The 19,427-nt window shown below is 39.9% G+C and overlaps 2 protein-coding genes across 2 annotated transcripts; one reads left to right on the top strand and one right to left on the bottom strand.

Moving 5' to 3' along the window:
- Positions 1-527: 527 nt before the first annotated feature.
- Positions 528-10,793, bottom strand: LOC306736723 (RNA-binding protein 5-like). The gene is made up of 25 exons (XM_079218384.1): positions 10,740-10,793; positions 8,536-8,588; positions 8,295-8,460; positions 8,021-8,179; positions 7,418-7,487; positions 6,967-7,040; positions 6,120-6,203; positions 5,302-5,362; positions 5,089-5,160; positions 4,839-4,999; positions 4,636-4,733; positions 4,315-4,402; positions 3,925-3,993; positions 3,771-3,840; positions 3,583-3,680; positions 3,349-3,466; positions 3,135-3,226; positions 2,860-3,015; positions 2,620-2,769; positions 2,163-2,237; positions 1,892-2,071; positions 1,521-1,595; positions 1,336-1,436; positions 1,126-1,255; positions 528-932 (listed from the first exon to the last, which is right to left on the bottom strand). The coding sequence occupies exons 2-25, from the start codon at positions 8,550-8,552 to the stop codon at positions 807-809; spliced, it is 2,490 nt and encodes an 829-aa protein (XP_079074510.1). The 5' UTR covers positions 8,553-8,588; positions 10,740-10,793; the 3' UTR covers positions 528-806.
- A 1,409-nt stretch (positions 10,794-12,202) lies between these two features.
- Positions 12,203-15,380, top strand: emc3 (ER membrane protein complex subunit 3). The gene is made up of 9 exons (XM_079218862.1): positions 12,203-12,315; positions 12,755-12,926; positions 13,020-13,077; positions 13,224-13,317; positions 13,577-13,681; positions 13,814-13,895; positions 14,015-14,094; positions 14,453-14,535; positions 14,620-15,380. The coding sequence occupies exons 2-9, from the start codon at positions 12,772-12,774 to the stop codon at positions 14,746-14,748; spliced, it is 786 nt and encodes a 261-aa protein (XP_079074988.1). The 5' UTR covers positions 12,203-12,315; positions 12,755-12,771; the 3' UTR covers positions 14,749-15,380.
- Positions 15,381-19,427: the final 4,047 nt, after the last annotated feature.

The following is a 19,427-nucleotide window of genomic DNA, read 5'->3' as shown; positions in this document are numbered from 1 at the left end:
CTCAGGAAAGAGGATATGAAGACAGCCAATAGTCTGGCAGAAACAATGGACAACATATCTAATGGGGGCATGTGTATGATGAACCTGTACTATATGTTCATGAAAGATTAAACGAGCGTTTGCTTACACAAGCCCAGCCTATCATTAGAGTCTAAGGATTGTGGCGTGCTGAAAGAAACAAGAGCTCAGAGATGTCCCAGGCTAAAGTCAACATGTTGGTGTTCTCTTAAAGAACGACTATAAATGGATTTAAGGAACATACTGTACCACAAAGCCACGGCTGAGGCTGAAGCTGTGATGTCTGAGGGATACTCAAACATTATTAACCTCTTAAATTAAGTCTCCACTTCTGATCCTATATATATCCAAGACACGAAAGAAACATTCTCAATGCATATCGGTGCCTTGATATAAACATTTAACTCAGACTGTCTAATAACTGTGTCGTCCTTTTTGTATTATATTATTCTTCTCATGACAATGTGTTTCATGTAAAAAAAAGAGAAATCATCAAGTATTCTTGAGCACAAAGGTTGAGTTTATTGTCACATTGATTCTTTAGATTTTCACAGAAACAAAATCTCAGCAAGTCTGAATAATTGTATGTACAAACACTATACAATATTTACATGTTTAGTCAACTAAAAAGATACTTTGGATGACAAAATATCTTGCTATGTAAAACACCATTATGTACAGAGATATAAATTACAGTTTGAGTCTGTGCAGCTCTTTCTTTTCACAGTATCATTTGACCACAATATTAATATTTCCTGGTTCAGCAGGATTACTTTTCCCTCTCCAGTTCATTCCATCTCAGTGAAGCGTGCGAACATGGCCTTTCGAACAGCATCCTTGTAGGTGTCAGATGCTGATAGTTCATATGAGCTTCCTTTAATGCCTAAGCCTGTGCCCTTGGTCCTTAATGAAGCCTGTGGGGGAAATATGGTGATTAGAGGAGACAGATTGGATGCAGACACTCCTCAGGTAACACTGCTAATTACTTTGAGAGTGAAAAAAAACAAAAAACAAAAAAAAAAAAACACATTGACATGCATATTCCATCTGCCAGGAGCTGGTAGGGAGACAAGCAACATTTAAAATAATTGCAGTTGGCCTCCTCACCGAGATGGGAGCGGTGATGCCCTGTTGGTGGCGCCCCAGACCTTTGCCTTCCTGCCAGCCCATCGCTTGCAACATTTTGTTTCCGATGTTATCACTTGTGAGGCCGTCTTTGGTCGGCTGTTCATAGTTTCTGTTGAATGTGAATGACAGATGTGTTTAAAATGAATTTTTGATCAATCACAGATGTTTGCAATGTAATGTAATTCTTACACTGTTGGAGTTGGTGGTTTATAGAATTTCTTCTTTGGAGCAGGCGGTTCAGGAACCCCGTACTTCTCCCTTCTCTCTGCAGCTCGGTCTCTGTATTTCAGCTGGTAAAAAAGGACCATGACACTTTATTGTGTCCTCACATTTTGTGAACTCATTGCAAACATTTTTTATTCTTAAACCAATACCTCAGTTTCTTTTCTCTCCAGCTCCTCCAGCTCAGCTTCTGTGAGTTGTGATCTTCTCTGAATTTCCAAGTTTTGCTTCAACAAATGAAAGCAACTTTAATTGCCAAATAAATATTACATTCAGATTCAGATTTAACTTTATTGTACTTGTACTAGGACAACGAAATGCAGTTTTAGCATCTAACCAGAAGTGCAAAAAGAAGCAATAAAAGTGCAGTTCAATGTGCTCACATAATATATATTAAAGACTGCAGAAGATCAATAATGTCCTTTCCATTTTGTATTGAAGCTTTAACTGTTGAACAGATGGCACTGTCCAGAATATTCACAGCTACTTGCAGATTAAACGCCTGCTGTTTCACCATCCTCACCTTGTGGAGGTCAGAGAGCTGCTGGTGACGCAGCAGCGCATCCTTTTTGGGGAACTGCCGTCGACACAGCAGACAAACCATCCTATTCCAGTCGGTTATTTTCCCCTCCTCATCTGCTGCTCTATCTGAGCTGCCCTCCTCTGGGTCACTGTCTCCGTTGTAAGCAGCAACCAGGCCGCTCTGTAATATAAGAACGGATAAAGGATTACATGTTGTGGGATTTATCTTTATTAATGATTTGTGGAGTGTGGAAATAAAGGCACAAACAAACCTTAGCTGAAGGCTCCTGCTCTGGGATCTTGAATTGTTCAATCATGAAAGATGGCATCTCAAAACCTCCCATTTGCTGAAAAGGAAGCAACAAATTTCATCAACAAATAACTCAAACTGAGCTATATCGTGATTCTCAGAGTGGGGTCCCCTGGCACTCTGTCAGGCGTCTGTGAAACGTTTTCAGATTCATTCATTTAAAATGATCATAGACAGTATAAAAAAATGTTTTTAACTAAAGGTTTATAGTGCTACAAATAATATTTTCATTTACAAATCTACGGTGTGATAGATCATATATTACATTCTAATGTAAAAAAAAGACATAAACAAGGGTGCCCCGGTATATTCCCGATCTTGTAAGGGGTCCATGGCTAAAAACAGAATGAAAACCTCTGAGCTTGATTAGTTCTCATCTAAAAAAAACATACTAACGCCTAGTAGTAACTACTAAATACCTTTTTCTCAAAGAGGAAGAAACCGGCATTGGCAGCTGCAGACTCTCTCCTTTCTTCCTCTTTGGATGGTCCAAAGCCTTGGAAACTGCTCTTAAAACTTTCTTTTTGCTTATTTAAGGTTTTTGCCCACCGTTCCATGTCCTTTGCAATCTGCAATTGTATCGTCAGTCAGTACGGATATCATTTAAATGACAAGATATAATCCATACAGAGAATAACTTCTTAAAAGTAGCATTTTACCTGCTGAGCAGACTTGCTTTTGGGCTTTTCTTTTTTCTCTTTGGGCTCTTTACTGTTTGTGGCTAAACTGGTGTCTGATTCAGCCGGTGCAGGGACGTAGGTCTCGTTCTCACTGTCCCAGTAGAGGTACTGCCGAGTCTCCGAGTTAAAGTAGTACTATTGATGACAAGCATAAGAAAAGGGATGTTAACTGTTTTAAATCAAATAAATAACAATCAAAAGCATTGTGTTTAGCAATATATTCTGCACATAAAGCAAGACTACAGGGAACATACTTGACTGCTGGGATCATAGTACAGGCCGGTCTGTGGATCATAGTAGTACCCTGAAGACTCATCATACTGGTATGTGGAGGTGTCGGGGGCAGCTACAGAAACAACAAGAGGCACATATGAAACAAAACATGCCTCATAAAGCACATAGAATAAATGTACGGTTGATTTATTCAATCACGTGCAGAGGAGCCATTGTGAATCCAACTAATCTCACCTGCTGTGTGAGCAGTCGCGGCACAGACGGCCGCTGCTACAGCGGAAGCTGCTGGTGTTACCAGAGGTGCAGTGCAAACACTAGCAATCTGTTGTGCTGTATCAACGGCCCGCACTAACTGATGAGACAGAGAGTGAGGAGGGAAGAAATCATGATTTATTTTGTAGCCACCATACAACACCAGAGTTGAACATTTTACATTTAGGACATAGATGCTGTTAATACACCGTCTACCTGTATGGCAGGCTGGCTGATAGTGACAGGTTGGTAAACCTGAGCCATCTGGGATATGACCACACCTGCAGGGATCAATGTCTGCATTCCTGGAGCAGCTAAAGACAGTTGGTAGTGGTAGATTAGCAATTGCAGTCCAAAAAAAAAAAAGTTCAAATACCTCGGAGAGATTTGACAGCTATTTTTACCTCCGAGTAACCCATCTCCGATGACAGGAGCCAATGCTTCAGGCTGCTGCCATAATTGATAAGTCTGTCCCTACATGGGAGGAAAAAACGTTGCGTCAATCACTCGTCTTCCTTGTGTAAGTCACTGCCTTAATAAAGTCGACTGTAAACTGACCTGCGTTTGCTGTGCATAGCCGTCTGGAAGGGCAAGGTAGTCAGAGATGGGACCAGAACCTTGCTGTAACTATAAGAAAATACAGCGAAAAGTCAGCAGCAACACACAATATCTCCAACAAGTAACCCCAAGTTTTAGTGTGATTCCTACTTTTAAAGATGCCATATTTCAACCAGCTATTCTTACACACAACCAACTTCAGTCTTGATAAATCACATTAAAAACACAAACATATCTGCATACTTGTATGGTTTGCACATCTTTAGTCCACCGTTAAGCAATTCAGGCCACAAGTGTTCTTACTTTGATCTTCCATTACTGAGTTAAGGGAATTTGAAGTGCAACAAAATGACTTTGAAGTACAAAACAGCAGAAATGAAACACTGATACCTGACTGGATGACCACTGAGCGGCAGCAATAGCTGTGCTGGCAACAGAGAGAGCACTTGCTCTGATCCCATCAGGTTGAGTTGAGTCTCTGGAAAGGACACAGAGCAATTAGTCAAACCTGAAAATTGTAGCACATTCAGGATGAAAATGAGTCATTGATTAGCTTCAACTATGCTTGCATTTGAATTACTGGAGGAACAAATAAGCACCCACAAAAATGTAATTAGAGATACAAAAGAGCTTATATGCGCTACTTTCGAATAATAGAGCTGAATCAAACAGTGTGTGTGTATCCATATGTGTGTGTGTGTGTGTACTCACTTCCTAGCACTCTTGGCATAATCTACACCGATAGTTTTTCCGTCCAGTTTTAGAGGTGGCTGAAGGCTCTGGAGAATGGTGAGCAGCTGAGAAGCCTCCTATGCAGGAAATAAAAGATGCAAAATTGTCTAACATGTGTACACCCCCAGAAGAAACATACAGACTTATATCATAACTACATATGGACTACAGAAATAACATACCAGGGGAGATGAGAGCTGAACAAAGGCGAAGCCTCTATTCTGTCCCGTTTGCTTGTCTTTGATGAGGCGGATGTTGCCCGCTGACAGGTTGGCATATGGGGCCAAAATGTTCAAAATTCCATCAACAGTTGAAAGAGCGGCAATGTTTCTCAAAATGATTGCTGTAAACAAAAAAGATGTCCAAGAATAAATGTAGAATATGATCACTGGAGGAAGATACTATGTAAATATGTGGTGAAAACTCCCTTACTGTCTCCATTGTAATCTCCTGGTTGTTGAGACTCAGCATTTAAACCATTTAAACCACCTGTTGGCTCCCCATCTGTGTGAGACAAGGTAGGTAGAGACACACAGGTGAACATTAGTCAGGGCAAGCCACGCAAATAGTGCAGGACCCAGTGGGAGGTACTTAGTGAAAAGAACAAAAAACATATACTTGTAGTTTGTTGAAGTAGCAACTCACCGACTTTAGCCGCTCCACACCTGAAACACTTCTGCCTCTTCCGGAAATTGTACAGGCCACACTGTGATAAACCAACGAAAATGTTGCAGTCTTTTTTTAAGAAGAATATATATATATATATATATATATATATATATATATATATATATATATATATATATATATATATATATATATATAATTCTGGGATCACTGTTTAATACCAAATGTATAAATTCTTTTAAATGTAATTTTGTATTTATCCTATTTTTTACCCAGTGTATGACCGAGGTATTTTGTGTTTCTTGTTCTTTTTAATGACTCAACGTGGGCTCTTCGCCTGCTCTCAATCCAACTCTGCTAGCAAAGCAAACATGTTCACTACGGGGAGAAACACATGAGCGAAATAGTGGAAAAAATACACAAAAAACTGGGAAGGTGAAATGGAAATAAAGAATGGAAAGAATGTGCATCTTTGAATAATACCAACGCTTAGTAAATATAAAGCCTATTTACACATATGTATTGTGAGTTTTGTTATATTATCATACAACAAAAATGAAAACAGTAGATACATAACCTATTTCCTTATTTATAATTTTTAGTATTCACTATGATTAAAATCTAGTGAAGCAACATAATTCCATGTTTCAGTTGAAATAAAGTATTGCATTAATTAGAATATATAAAGTAAAAGCTGTATGCTAAATGGTGTCCAGGCAGAGAGGAAGAGAAGAGACTTAGCAACAGATTACTTGTGTGTGCCACTGAATTGATCTCCACTCTCACAGAGCTATATTGCATGCAATATTTCCAAAGACAAATAAAGTTGTACTCACTGCATTGCAAAGCCAGTTTTCAAACTTCTGCCTCCTGTTGCTGTAGTGCAGTGCAATACTCTTCCCCTGGATCACCAACTTGGTCTGCGAAGTCAAAAGCCACCAGTTATTTCAAACTCCAAAGAGAAGAGTGAGAGCAGCTGGAACGGGAAAGAGTGGCTAGGCTTACACTCTTAGCTGCTTAGGTAGAGTGTCTCAGGGAGTAAAAGGGAACAGAAGTAGAAAGTGAAGTTCAGAGAAAAAGCTGCAGTTCTGTGTATGAGGGAATGAGGTCTCAAAACAAATATAACAAGGTTCTACGTGTTTGGGATCGGAGTGCTGCCAGCTCATCCGTGTCTCACTCCAGTCTTCGGATTATAAATGGAGATGAGGAAATATCCAAGTGACTGAGCTGGAGCAGAATGTGTTATGGAACCGCTGTCTTTTTTCATGAGGGGCAAAAGCTTATTTAGCTTAAGGTTCTAAATATGTTCTGCATCATGCCTTGGTTAATATTTGTAACAGAGCCGACAAAAGATTTCATTGCATTTCCAAAAGCAGAAACCTACATACAGTGATTCAACACTTAAATCCTAGCAGAGTAAACTAAGCAGTTGAGAGACTATTATGTCTGAAAAAGCTGCTGTATACAAATAAATGAGCCAAGTTTGTGATATCAAACATATTTATGTTTGATATCACAGTTTTGTGTGACCACAGTTATGATACAGTCCTGCAACTAAACACCAACAGTTTTCAAGATCTGTCTATTGCAAATATGCACAGTTCTCAATGATCAGTCATATATTGGTTAGTTGGGGCTCTAATCTCCAAGAATAGCTCGAAACTTGGTGATTGTTGAGGCAACCTGATTGGTCTCCATCCATCGGGTAGAATCTTGCAAGTGATAAAACTCCACGAAGGCGAAACCTCGGCTTATACCTAGAGACAGCATTCAAATATAGACGGGAGGCGTGTTAGTGAGAATGCTTTGGTCAACATTCAAACTCACAATGGGCTTGTACACGCCAATGCAAATCAAAATGGAGAGGGGGCAGGTGCTTACAAGGTCATGGTGGGGGGGGGGGGGGGGGGGGGTTTGTTTAACATAACATTTCATGTCTCTACAAAAATGGTGGAGGAATAGTACATACAGTTACCTCCTTACCTGGCGACATTATGAAAACCAGACAATCTATGTGACACAAAGGATCCCCCGATAGTTGTAATATGAGTTTTTTCCATGAATTGCATCAATAAATAGGTATGTAGGTTGAATGACAGAGCGTGGAGGTGAATGTAAGACACTCAACACTCACCTGTTCTTTTCTTCATCAAGCGAATGTCCACAGGCTGGGGCCCCTGTAGCTGCTCGAGTGCTGAGCGGATCTGGAGAGGGTCAAAATTAACGCGAATATAACTCTTCTTCTTTCTCACTGTTCTGCCGAACATTTACAATATTTCGCAATCAGTTTCAATAACATAAAGCGAACCCTATTAGCAAACTTCATGTAATTTCCCCATTTTGAGAAAAGGTCAGCTGCCTCTTTCTTACTAGGTTAGTTGCATCACACACACAAAATTCAGATACTAGTTGCATTCCTCTAACGAATTAATCTTCCGAAACTATACAAACTGCCTGAAGAAATCCTCAGACACTGTGGTAAAGCCAGACCGAATAAAGCCGAAACCTCCCACAATCAGCTGCTTGATGGCTGATAAACTGTGGTGCCAGCCTACGTTTTGAAAATGTAGGTCAACAAATTAAACTAATTGAAACAATTTTATTTCAATTTGAATCTTTACAAGGGAGTTGCTGTTCCTCATGACAAATTAACCAGAAGGCAGCAGATCTCTTCCTATCTCCTTACACTTGGTGTGGCTTTAGCCTTAAAAAGCATCAGTGAGGCTTGTGAGCTTACATCATCCTCTGTGATATGAAGAGAGAGACCCCTCAGCATTATAGTCTTGCTCTCCTCCTCCTCCTCCTCCTCCTGCTCCATTTTATAGTCCTGGTCTGGATAATCCCCATCGTATTCATCATCAGATCTGTCACTATTGCGCTGTTTTCTGCCCCTCTGCTGCAGACAAAGAACATAAATAATACTGTCTGTTAATATGACATGTATGTTTTGTATGTTTCTGTTACATGTGTAACAGCAACCTAAGCTGGCAAATGTATTCGCATCCCCTCACCTCTGGACTGTCTCTGCACTCATCAAAACGTTCTCTGTGTCTGTCATCGCCCCACTGTCGGTCATAATCCCTCTCCACATCTCTACTCCGTCTTTCCTGCCATTCTGCAGGATCTTCCCTCCTCCCATCAGAGCCATATCTTCCACTACGTTCACACCGACTCAGCCTGGAACAGAAAAAGAGTGTCGTTGAGAATACACTGAACATGTGCCACTTGTGTATTGTATAATGTTCATCTTACCTTTTATCAGCTCCCATGGTGAATGGAGAAGCGACACTTTTGATCAAGGACCTCTGTAGAAAAATACAAAAAATATCGAAACGTTATAGCTAAAAAGTCGGTTTGTCCTGAACACTCTAAGCCACGGATACAAAAGGCCTGATTTGAAACGACTGACATAAAATGTGTCAGATGGAAGTGCACGTAAACCGGTCTAATGGTCGTGTAACGCTCAGATCGGACTGCAAAGCGTTTCCTTGCTGACCCGGTGTTACGGTTTGACAAGCGCCCCAGCTGACGCGGACCTCTACTAACACACTAGCGAGCAGGCCAGTTTGACTCGCGATGTGCGGTTGACGTCAGCTTTGCCGTTTGATACCGTGTGGATCAGCTCCCGTGACCTTACATCACTTAGCAGAAAAAAATGTCAGAAAAAAAAATAATGAATACATTCATGTTACATACTGTTTTGATAACACAGACTGCTTGTATCTGTTAGTTACCGGATTTGTTTCAAGCTAGAAGTTTTTTTTCTTCTGTTTCCGGTCAGCAGAGTCTCCTTCTCTGTTTAAGGCAAACGGATTAATTGCGCTATAGCGCCACCCAGTGATCTGGAGAATACAGAGCACACAACAAACGAGCGAATATTAACGACCTACCCCTGTGGAAACGACTGTGTCCGCCTAGCAAGACATCTAGTCAGTGTTGGGGTAGTTACTCAGAAAAAGTAAGTAGTTACAAGTTACTTCTGAAAATTGTAACTAGATTACTTTACTAGTTACTGCATTTGAAAAGTAACTTCACTACTAGTTACTTTACTTTCCTTTTTTTTTAAGCAAATGTCCAAATTAACCGCATGGACAAACATGTCCATGCTACCGGCTCCGAGTCGGAGTCCGCCGCGCCACCCGGCTCGGGTCCGCCTCCCTCGGCCATCATGTAGCGAGTGTGCCGGTATCGTGAACGCGCGGATGGAAGAGGCGCGCACTCGACTTGTGCGAGCTTCAGAGCTCTGCTCGGGGAAATGTTCTCCCTCTACGGTCAGTGATGATGTTACACAATCGAGGAGCGCTGATGTAGCACTCCTTTGCGATTGCCACTAGCATCACCATTCCTAGACCAGTCAGTCACAGAGTAGTCATAAGGTACCAAAAGGGCTACTATAAAAAAAAATAATAATAATGTGTATATATATAGTGTTGGGGTAGTTACTCAGAAAAAGTAACTAGTTACAAGTTACTAGTTACTTCTGAAAATTGTAACTAGATTACTTTACTAGTTACTGCATTTGAAAAGTAACTTCACTACTAGTTACTTTACTTTCCATTTTTTTAAGCAAATGTCCAAATCAACCGCAAAGATACCTGGACAAACATCATGGCCCTTTCATCACTTTATTTTCAATAAAGGGCATTTCTTAGCCTTTCCACATAGTGTATTGTAAACATGTAAAACAAAATGGCATATAAGACTCAGCCATTAACTTGAACGAACATTAACCCTGTTCACACTGTCTGACCAAAGAAATATGCCTCACTTTAAAATCCACAAACAACAGGATACAAGAGGCTGTGTATGGTGGGGACATTCAGGTCAAACAGCATAACACATTAAAAACAGGCTTTTGGAAACATGAGACCCCACTAAACCAAATGGGGGGCCTACTCCAAAGAACAAAACCAGCTTGTTATAGGAATCATTGTAGTGGTTTAAGAAAAATAGAAAAATGAATGGCACTTTTCCCCATAAAATAGAAACAGAAATGCACTTAACCCAAAAAATAGAAACTGAAAATGCAATTAAATAAACAGAAAATCCACTTCATCTTTGCCTAAATAAACAGAAAGTGCACTATATCCTATGAAGTTTATCATTTTTCTCTATTCTTCAAAATAGCAATTGTATCGCATGAGTAAAAGTCTCTTGAATCTTTTATCCGACAGCCTGTTCCTCTTTGGGGTCTTAACAATACTGCCCAGGCTGAAAAGCCTTTCGACAGTGTTGTAACTTGTTTTATTCCATGATTTACTCTTACTGTGAAGAGCATGTAAACAGGAAGTGCTTTTACTTTGAAGGCAGACAGTACAATGATACGTGCTTGTTGACGCTAACTAATGTTGATGTTACGTGTGGAAAATATATACATGTCGGGTGCAAGAGCGCGTTCTCAATCGCTTTAACAGTTGTAATACTGCAGTTCACCAGTAAAGTGATTCCGTTCATACCAGACGTGTCTTGTCCTCATTAGAAGCTCCACGTCATTACAGACAGGTGCACTTGATGGTATTGGAGTGTTGTATTGCTTTGCAATATCCTTAATCCTAGGGAACCTGGAGAGAACCTCCCAGTTGGATCCGGGCACTCCGTCTCCGTCTCCTCCATTCCCCGCTTCCCTTCTACGCACCAGCAGCTACGTCACTCAAATCACTCAGATCGAGTTCTGTGATAGACTGTTCATGCAGGAAGTGTCGTGTGACTCGCGCGCCGCTAAAAGAGAACTTTTCGGACTGGTAAAAATGTCTTGAGTAGCGTAGGAACGCCCGTTACTGAGGTCTAGTAAAGTAGTGTAGTTACCAATATTTTGAGTGTAATGCGTTACTTTACTTCGTTACCTATAAAAGTAATTATGTTACTGTAATTCGTTACTTTGTAACTCGTTACCCCCAACACTGCATCTAGTGTACTTAAAATAAACATAAACTGATAATATACATTTATGCAATAATATGTAAGAAATACTGTATCACTTCAAGTGTTGGCTAAATCTGTGTAGATAGGTCTGGCTATGCAAGCCATGGTAGAAGCAGATCACAAACACAGAAAGAGTTTGACAATTATATTCCTCCTGTATTTGGTTTCTGTAACCTATATTATGCCACCTAATATGTATTGTGTCCTGTTCGGTGCTGAAAAGTAACTAAGAATATTTAATCATGTAAGGTACTTAACTTGATTATTTCCATTTTCTGCTACTTAATACTTCTATCCTACAATTAAAAGTGAAATACTGTACTTTGTAATCAATTACATAAATTCAATACCTTTAGTTCGTTACTTTGCTGGTTAAGATTAACACGAAATATACTCAACAAATACAATTGGATGCACCACTTAAAGTAATACTTAATTCATCCTTAAGGTAAATGTACTAATTAGCCAGCATTATCAAAAGTAAATTGATTGACCCACCTTTATCAGCTGCAACTTTAAAGTGATGTAGTTACACATTAGTAGATCAATGTTTGTAATAAGATAATATAATATATATGGTTCTGAAATGGGCATGAGTGCTTTTACTTTTGGTACTTAATGTGCATTTTGATGTCAATACTTTTGCACTTTTTTTAATGTAAGCGTTTTACTTGTAGAATACGTGTATGCTGTGATATTGCGATCTTTAAGTTACAGAGTATATCTTCAACCTCTGGTGCAATTCGCCCTTTGGCACTGCGATGGACTTCAGGTTGACATCAGCGCTGGCTGGCCCGCGCAGGCAGTTCCCCCCATCACCGCGGGGTGGCGCTGTAGTCCCGGCGAGGCGCGGGTGAGCTGCAGAAGTAGAAGCAGAACTGTGCTTTCATCCACAGACATTAGGCTCCCATCCCTCAACAACACAGCGCGATGGCCGCATCAGTGGATTCTAACTGTTAAATGTTGTTTCATTATTTTTAACTAGATTTACCTCGCAAAGCGTATGATTTGCGTCCCTCGCAGCTGCGCTACAAACACTGCAAGTGGTCTCCACTGCGCTAAGACGACTCACCAGCGGCCACACACCGTGACCCGGGCACCAGGAGGAAGGTAGCCAGCTGGCTAACGTTACCGTTAGCGGACCACTAGCGTCAGCTGTTTTAATCGGTTGTGGTTTACATTAATTACCGCTGCGGGTTTTCACAAACAATATATTGTTTTTACTCGTTGAAGGGAAAGTTTGATTAGGTGGTTTAACGTTTGCCTCGATAACGTCAGCTATTAGTAACGTTAGGTTCATGACGCCGGCTAGCTAGCTAAATGGGCTGACAGCTCGTCCCTCTGTGGTTTCGAGGCTTGGTCGTAGCTCGACGTAGCTAACGTTAAGTTACATCTTCTTACTAAATTAGTAAATGACCGCAATAAAAATGGCTTCCATCAGTTAGAACCTCACCCCAATAGTTGAGACCGATAAAAGCTGTGTTTAACTTGCCCGCTATGTTTTTAAAGTATTTTGCTGACGCTCGCGTTGCTGTGTTTCATTCTCCAGCTGAGCTACTAGGCTGCATGGCGGAGCCGGAGCTTCTGTTGGACTCCAATATCCGACTTTGGGTGGTGTTACCTATCGTCTTCATCACGTTTCTTGTCGGTGTGATACGGCATTATGTATCCATTCTTCTTCAAAGTGACAAGAAATTGACGTTAGAACAGGTTTCTGACAGGTAAGTGATCTTTAATTGTAAGGTGGATCCTATTAATGAAACACATTTGAAATCCATGTGAATTAATACATTTTATTTCTTCTCCAAATGCAGTCAGGTTCTTATTCGGAGCAGAATCCTCAGAGAAAATGGAAAATACATCCCTAAACAGGTAGCACATTTCATCATCCATCTCCAACACTTTTACGAGTTATTATGTTATTTCTACCGTATATTAAATATACTCTCCACACACACACCTACTGTTTTTTTGCTTTTATTTGTCACAATGCTACTAAATATCTCTCCTTGTAATAGTCTTTTTTGATGAGGAAGTTCTTCTTCAATAATCAAGATGATGGATTTTTCAAGAAGACCAAAAGAAAGGTTATTCCACCCTCTCCAATGACAGGTAATCATTTTAGGTATTTACTACGATACATGATCTGATGATGCAGTCTTTAGCATTGAAATCCACATTGCAAGTTGGTGAAAATAAAAATGTCTGTCATTTCCAATTAAGCTCTCAGTGTTTTCTGCCTAATTTATTTTAGCAAAAATTAGATAGATAGATAGATAGATATATACACACACACACACACACACACATACACAGTACTTTGCAAGAAGTTAATTAAGTGCATTTTGTTGCACACTGGATCTTTTCACAGATCCCAGCATGCTGACAGACATGATGAAAGGAAATGTCACCAATGTTCTTCCCATGATCCTCATTGGAGGCTGGATCAACTGGACCTTTTCAGGATTTGTAACAAGTAATTATGTCTCTCTCTCACTGATCTGGCAGCTTGTGGGGCATAATGTGACAACATTGAATGCGTCTTGCTCAGATAAGATATAGTTTGTAATGGAATCCTACATTGAGTTCTCTCGTCTCTTTCACACAGCTAAGGTTCCCTTCCCTCTCACTCTGCGCTTCAAGCCCATGCTTCAGCAAGGAGTAGAGCTGCTTTCATTGGATGCCTCCTGGTAAACTAATAGAACAAGATCTGTAGAGATGTACCGTTTTATGTGTATTAATCTCAAAATGCTGAAGCTAGTTTGTGACTCTATTGACATTTGTTCTGTCTTGTGCATTTATCATCTAGGGTGAGCTCGGCGTCATGGTATTTCCTGAACGTGTTTGGACTACGAAGCATGTACTCATTAATTCTAGGCCAAGATAATGGTAATTGTTGTTCATTTAAAGATATTTTTTTTATGTTTTGTCGTGTCAGATTGTTTGATAACGTGAACATGTGAATTCAACTTGTGAGGATTCTCAGAAGTTTCAACAGTAACCATGTCATACTACAAGTAGTTATTTGATTGTAATATTTAATTTCAATACACACAATCTGAGAGTTTAATTTTAAGATTTAACTATAGATGCATCCTGGTCAGTGATATTTATAAATCAATTCAGCCCTATGATTAAGGCCTGTGACTTTGATGAGTTCTATGCCAAAAAAAAGCTTTGCATTCAGATAATTTATTTTTCATTCCCAAAAGATGATTGTTTCAACTATTTTTGTTAATCCCCACAGGTGCAGATCAGTCGAGGATCATGCAGGAGCAGATGAGTGGTGCAGCCATGGCCATGCCTGCAGATGCAAATAAAGCTTTCAAGGTATATACACCGCAGTAGTTTCAGCATAATTAATGTGGTGGGGATTTGCTCGGTTGTTCATGTGATGTCTGTCCTTGATTTTAGGCTGAGTGGGAGGCACTGGAACTGACGGACCATCAGTGGGCGCTAGAGAGTGTAGAGGAGGACCTGATGAGCAGAGAGCTGGAGTTTGATGGCATGTTTAGCAAGGAGCTACCAAGTGGCATCTTCTGATGTCCCGGTCACTTCAATTCGGAGCCTTCAATTTTAATTTTGATCATTGCAGGGATTTGTTTTTGATTAGAGCCCCAGACATTGAATACATCCCTTCATGTTATGCAAAGTTTACATTCACTTATTTGTTGTCCTTGTCTTTTCACATGAATGATTACCTTTCCATTCTGAATTAACTTAATAATACACTGGTTCTGCTGCTGTTCCATCTCTTTAGAGACATGGAAATGTTTGGGAGACATTAAGTGGCTTTTTGCTTATTGGAATGCATTATTATTAGCGTGTAACTGTATGCCATCATACCATTAGGTAATAGAATGTGAACTACCTAGTGCTTCTTTTTTATTGTGTCATGCACTGCTAGGCTAGCTGTTTCAATTTCCATGTGTCGTCATGTTTAAACAATAGACGTTTATTTTATTATACTTTAACAATCTTTACTGACTCCTCTTTTAGATAGATGGATCAGTGGTTCTGTGTCAGCTGCCTAAAGCTGGAAATAGACCCATAACTGATTAGCTGTTGGCAGAGAATGTTTGTGTGATTGAAATATTGTGTTTTTAAACTATGTAGATGGTTTATTTTGTAATGTAACCCCTATGTGTTTTGTACAGCATAAAGCCTGTTTTGACAAAAAACCGTGTAGTGGTCATTTGTCCCATAAACCAAATAAATAAATATAAATTAAAGAAAATAAACCAATATCAAAAGCCACCGATACACCGTAGGTTATGTTATTGACGCAGCCAAAATAATGCAGGGTTCATCACACAGACACAGACTGAAGTCGGTTTTAATCGATGAAAGCCGCCGAGTGGTGGTGCGCGAGTATTGCGCAATAGTCACATGCAGCGATTCAGCGCTGTCAAACTTTTTCAAACTTCACGAAACACGGATGTGAATACTGACTTTAAACTCCAGTCGTTTAGCCGTTGTTCTATACAGCAAGTCCAATCACATACCAGTTTCGTGTCGCGTGTTGATCTGGGCCAAAGCCGTCTCTCCGTCGATGATCCAAAAGAGTGATGAATAAAACATTTCCTGTTGTCCATCCATTCAAAATCCAAAACGCTCCATCTGGCTCAACGCTGATGGATCCGTCTCCTCGGTTCAAAGGCAAGTTTTTTTTTTACTGTTGTAGTGGCCATTTGTCCCGTAAACCAAATATATAAATATAAATTAAAGAAAATAAACCAATATCAAAAGCCACTGATGCACCGTAGGTTATGTTATTGACGCAGCCAAAATAATGCAGGGTCCAATGCGGGAGTCTGGTTTTATTGCTAATTATTGTAACTTAAAATAATCAAACAAACAAAACGCCCCATGCGGCCTCTCCCGTGCTGACCTGTCGCTGTCGCTGCTGCTGGCTGGTAAAAAACCATAGGCCTACCCAGGTGCATCCCTGTACCCGCCTACTCCTTTAAGTACACCAGGTGCCCACAGCATTACCCAATTAACAAACTAAAACCTACGTAAAACAACTATAAATAAACAATACCACTTGTGAACAAAAATAACTTATAATATTAGTAAATAGCTCCTACACACCGTTTTATTTGTTGCAATGCACACCAACGCAAACAAACGTAACATAAACAAATTATGTCAGTCCTCCGTAAGGCTATCTATTTTTAAAGGTGAAGTCGGTGCTGAAATTAGTTGATCTCCACAAGATGTTGTGAGGTCATATATATATATATATATATATATATATATATATATATATATATATATATATATATATATATATATATATATATATATATATATATATATATATATATATATATATGTGTGTGTTGGGGGTAACGAGTTACAAAGTACCGGATTACAGTAACGTAATTACTATTATAGGTAACGAAGTAAAGTAACGCATTACACTCAAAATATTGGTAACTACACTATTTTACTAGACCTCAGTAACGCGCGTTCCTACGTTACTCAAGACATTTTTACCAGTCCGAAAAGTTCTCTTTTAGTGGCGCGCGAGTCACACGACACTTCCTGCATGAACAGTCTATCACAGAACTCTGATCTGAGTGATTTGAGTGACGTAGCTGCTGGTGCGTAGAAGGAGGGAAGAGGGGTGTGTGTGTGTTTGTGAGTATTCTGTTGTTTGTGGATTTTAAAGTGAGGCATATTTCTTTGGTCAGACAGTGTGAACAGGGTTAATGTTCGTTCAAGTTAAAAACTGAGTTTTATATGCCATTTTGTTTTACATGTTTACAATTACAATACATGTGGAAAGGCTAAGAGATGCCCTTTAATGAAAATAAAGTGATGAAAGGGCCATGATGTTTGTCCAGGTATCTTTGCGGTTAATTTGGACATTTGCTTAAAAAAATGGAAAGTAAAGTAACTAGTAGTGAAGTTACTTTTCAAATGCAGTAACTAGTAAAGTAATCTAGTTACAATTTTCAGAAGTAACTAGTAACTAGTTGCTTTTTCTGAGTAACTACCCCAACACTGTATATATATATATATATATATATATATATATATATATATATATATATATTATTTTTTTTTTTTTTATAGTAGCCCTTTTGGAACCTTTTGACTACTCTGTGACTGACTGGTCTGGGAATGGTGATGCTAGTGGCAATCGCAATGGAGTGCTACATCAGCGCTCCTCGATTGTGTAACATCATCACTGACCGTAGAGGGAGAACATTTCCCCGACAGAGCTCTGAAGCTCGCACAAGTCGAGTGCGCGCCTCTTCCATCCGCGCGTTCACGATACCGGCACACTCGCTACATGATGGCCGAGGGAGGCGGACCCGAGCCGGGTGGCGCGGCGGACTCCGACTCGGAGCCGGTAGCCGCACAAATGCCAACCCCTTCAACCGAAAATCAAAAACAGACTATTGGGTCACTTTTGAAGACAACTCTAAGAAAGGGAGACGAATGGTACGAATCACCAACGTTATCTGTGTGTTTCAGCTCGCGATAGCTAGCTAGCGTTAGCTAGTGAGAAACCAGAAATGCTAGCACGCTAAAGCTAGCATGCTAACGAAATCGATGGCTGCAAGTCTGAAATCGAAAGCTGCTGTGCTACCGATATTTTGTTCAGCTAACGTTTAACAAGTTAGCCCGCTAGCTGCGAGCTAGCTCGACTTAACAGTTTACATGGTGCCTGTGGTAACAGCTGTGGGTGGTTGTGTACAGCGAAACTAACATGACTAAGTGGGTCATTTCTAAACCTTAACGTCTGTTTTGTGACAACTTAAGTGACGTTGGCTGATATGGTAGCTAGTCGGCTGGTAGAATAGGCCCTTGATTCAGATGGTAAGTTTACCTGCCAGTCAGACCGGCTCGTTGTCAGATAAATAACGCCAGCTATCAGGAAATGGGCCCGTTGACAGGATTATTTTGCGAGTCGTCACCTGTTTGTACTGACATACCAGTAGAAGTTGTCTCTCAGGTTTCTGAACTGGCCAGCTTCCTGTGTTGGCTAACCATGTTTCACATCATTAAAAAACCGTCCAGGCCTGGGCACAATGCAGCAAGGTGAATTAAAGGGGTTTCACTATTTTTTTTTTTTCAACATAGAAATGTGAGATAAGAATATAAATTGCCTTCTTTCGAAATGGGCAGCTAGGGAAGAACATGCCACAGTTATAATGCTTATCAGCTTCTAGCTACTGAGCTAACAACACATTCAGATAGTTGTTGAAAGTCAGTTTATGCCTATATAGTTTTTCATGATACTGTAGTATCATTAAATATAAATGGACAACTATCCCATGGCATTCAAGTTGAAATTTTGAGATTTTCCACACATGTTTATACCGTTGCATAGCTTGGGGAAGTTAAAAAGTAAAAGGCAAATATCCTAAATCTTACTTTGACCAACACACGTCCTATTTGAAGCTGTTGCATTATTTTTCACTGACAGTGGTCAAACAAAACAGAGTTTTATGACCCTAACATTGTACTATGTGAATGCTTGTCTATTAGTTGGAGGACATTCTTTTGGGAGTAGAATAAGTCAAATTTACTTTGTTTCTATATCTGCAAATGCCAAGGTAGTTTGGATTGCATAATTTTATGGGTTAACATGTGACTGAGTACAATGTCTCTCCAAATCCCATCTATCACCCCTTGATCCTGTCCTCTCCTAGCTCGATATCATAAACATAATCAAGTGTCTATCGAAATGTAATATGTTTGTTGTTAATTGTTACTATCCTATTTGGTTTTAGGTATCTAATAGACAGTCGGTGGTTCAAACAATGGAAGAAGTATGTTGGATTTGACAGCTGGGACATGTACAATGTTGGAGAACGTAGCCTCTATCCAGGACCAATTGATAACTCCGGGCTTTTCTCAGGTAAAATCTTCATTTGTAAACAAACATCTATTGGGCTTTGATTTGCTTGCTCTTGAGAACAGCATAAACCCCACATATAAATTAAAAGAGCTGTTTAGCCTGTAGTCATCATTGTGTTATTGTCTCCTTAAAGACCAGGAGACTCAGGCCCTGAAAGAGCACCTTATCGATGAGCTGGACTATGTCCTTGTACCCACTGAGGCGTGGAAAAAACTTGTCAGCTGGTACGGCTGTCTTGAGGGCCAGAGACCCATCGTCAGGAAGGTAATGCTGTTAAGGATTTAGTTTTTACTTGACCATTCACTTGTGGTTTTGGCACCTAAATGTCTTCTTTCTTCTCCAG

The sequence above is a fragment of the Taurulus bubalis genome, assembly GCF_910589615.1.
Source record: "Taurulus bubalis genome assembly, chromosome: 5".
In the NCBI taxonomy this organism is placed as follows: Eukaryota; Metazoa; Chordata; class Actinopteri; order Perciformes; family Cottidae; genus Taurulus; species Taurulus bubalis.
Note: the sequence above shows the minus strand (reverse complement) of the source record. Positions and strands in the feature narration are given on the sequence as shown.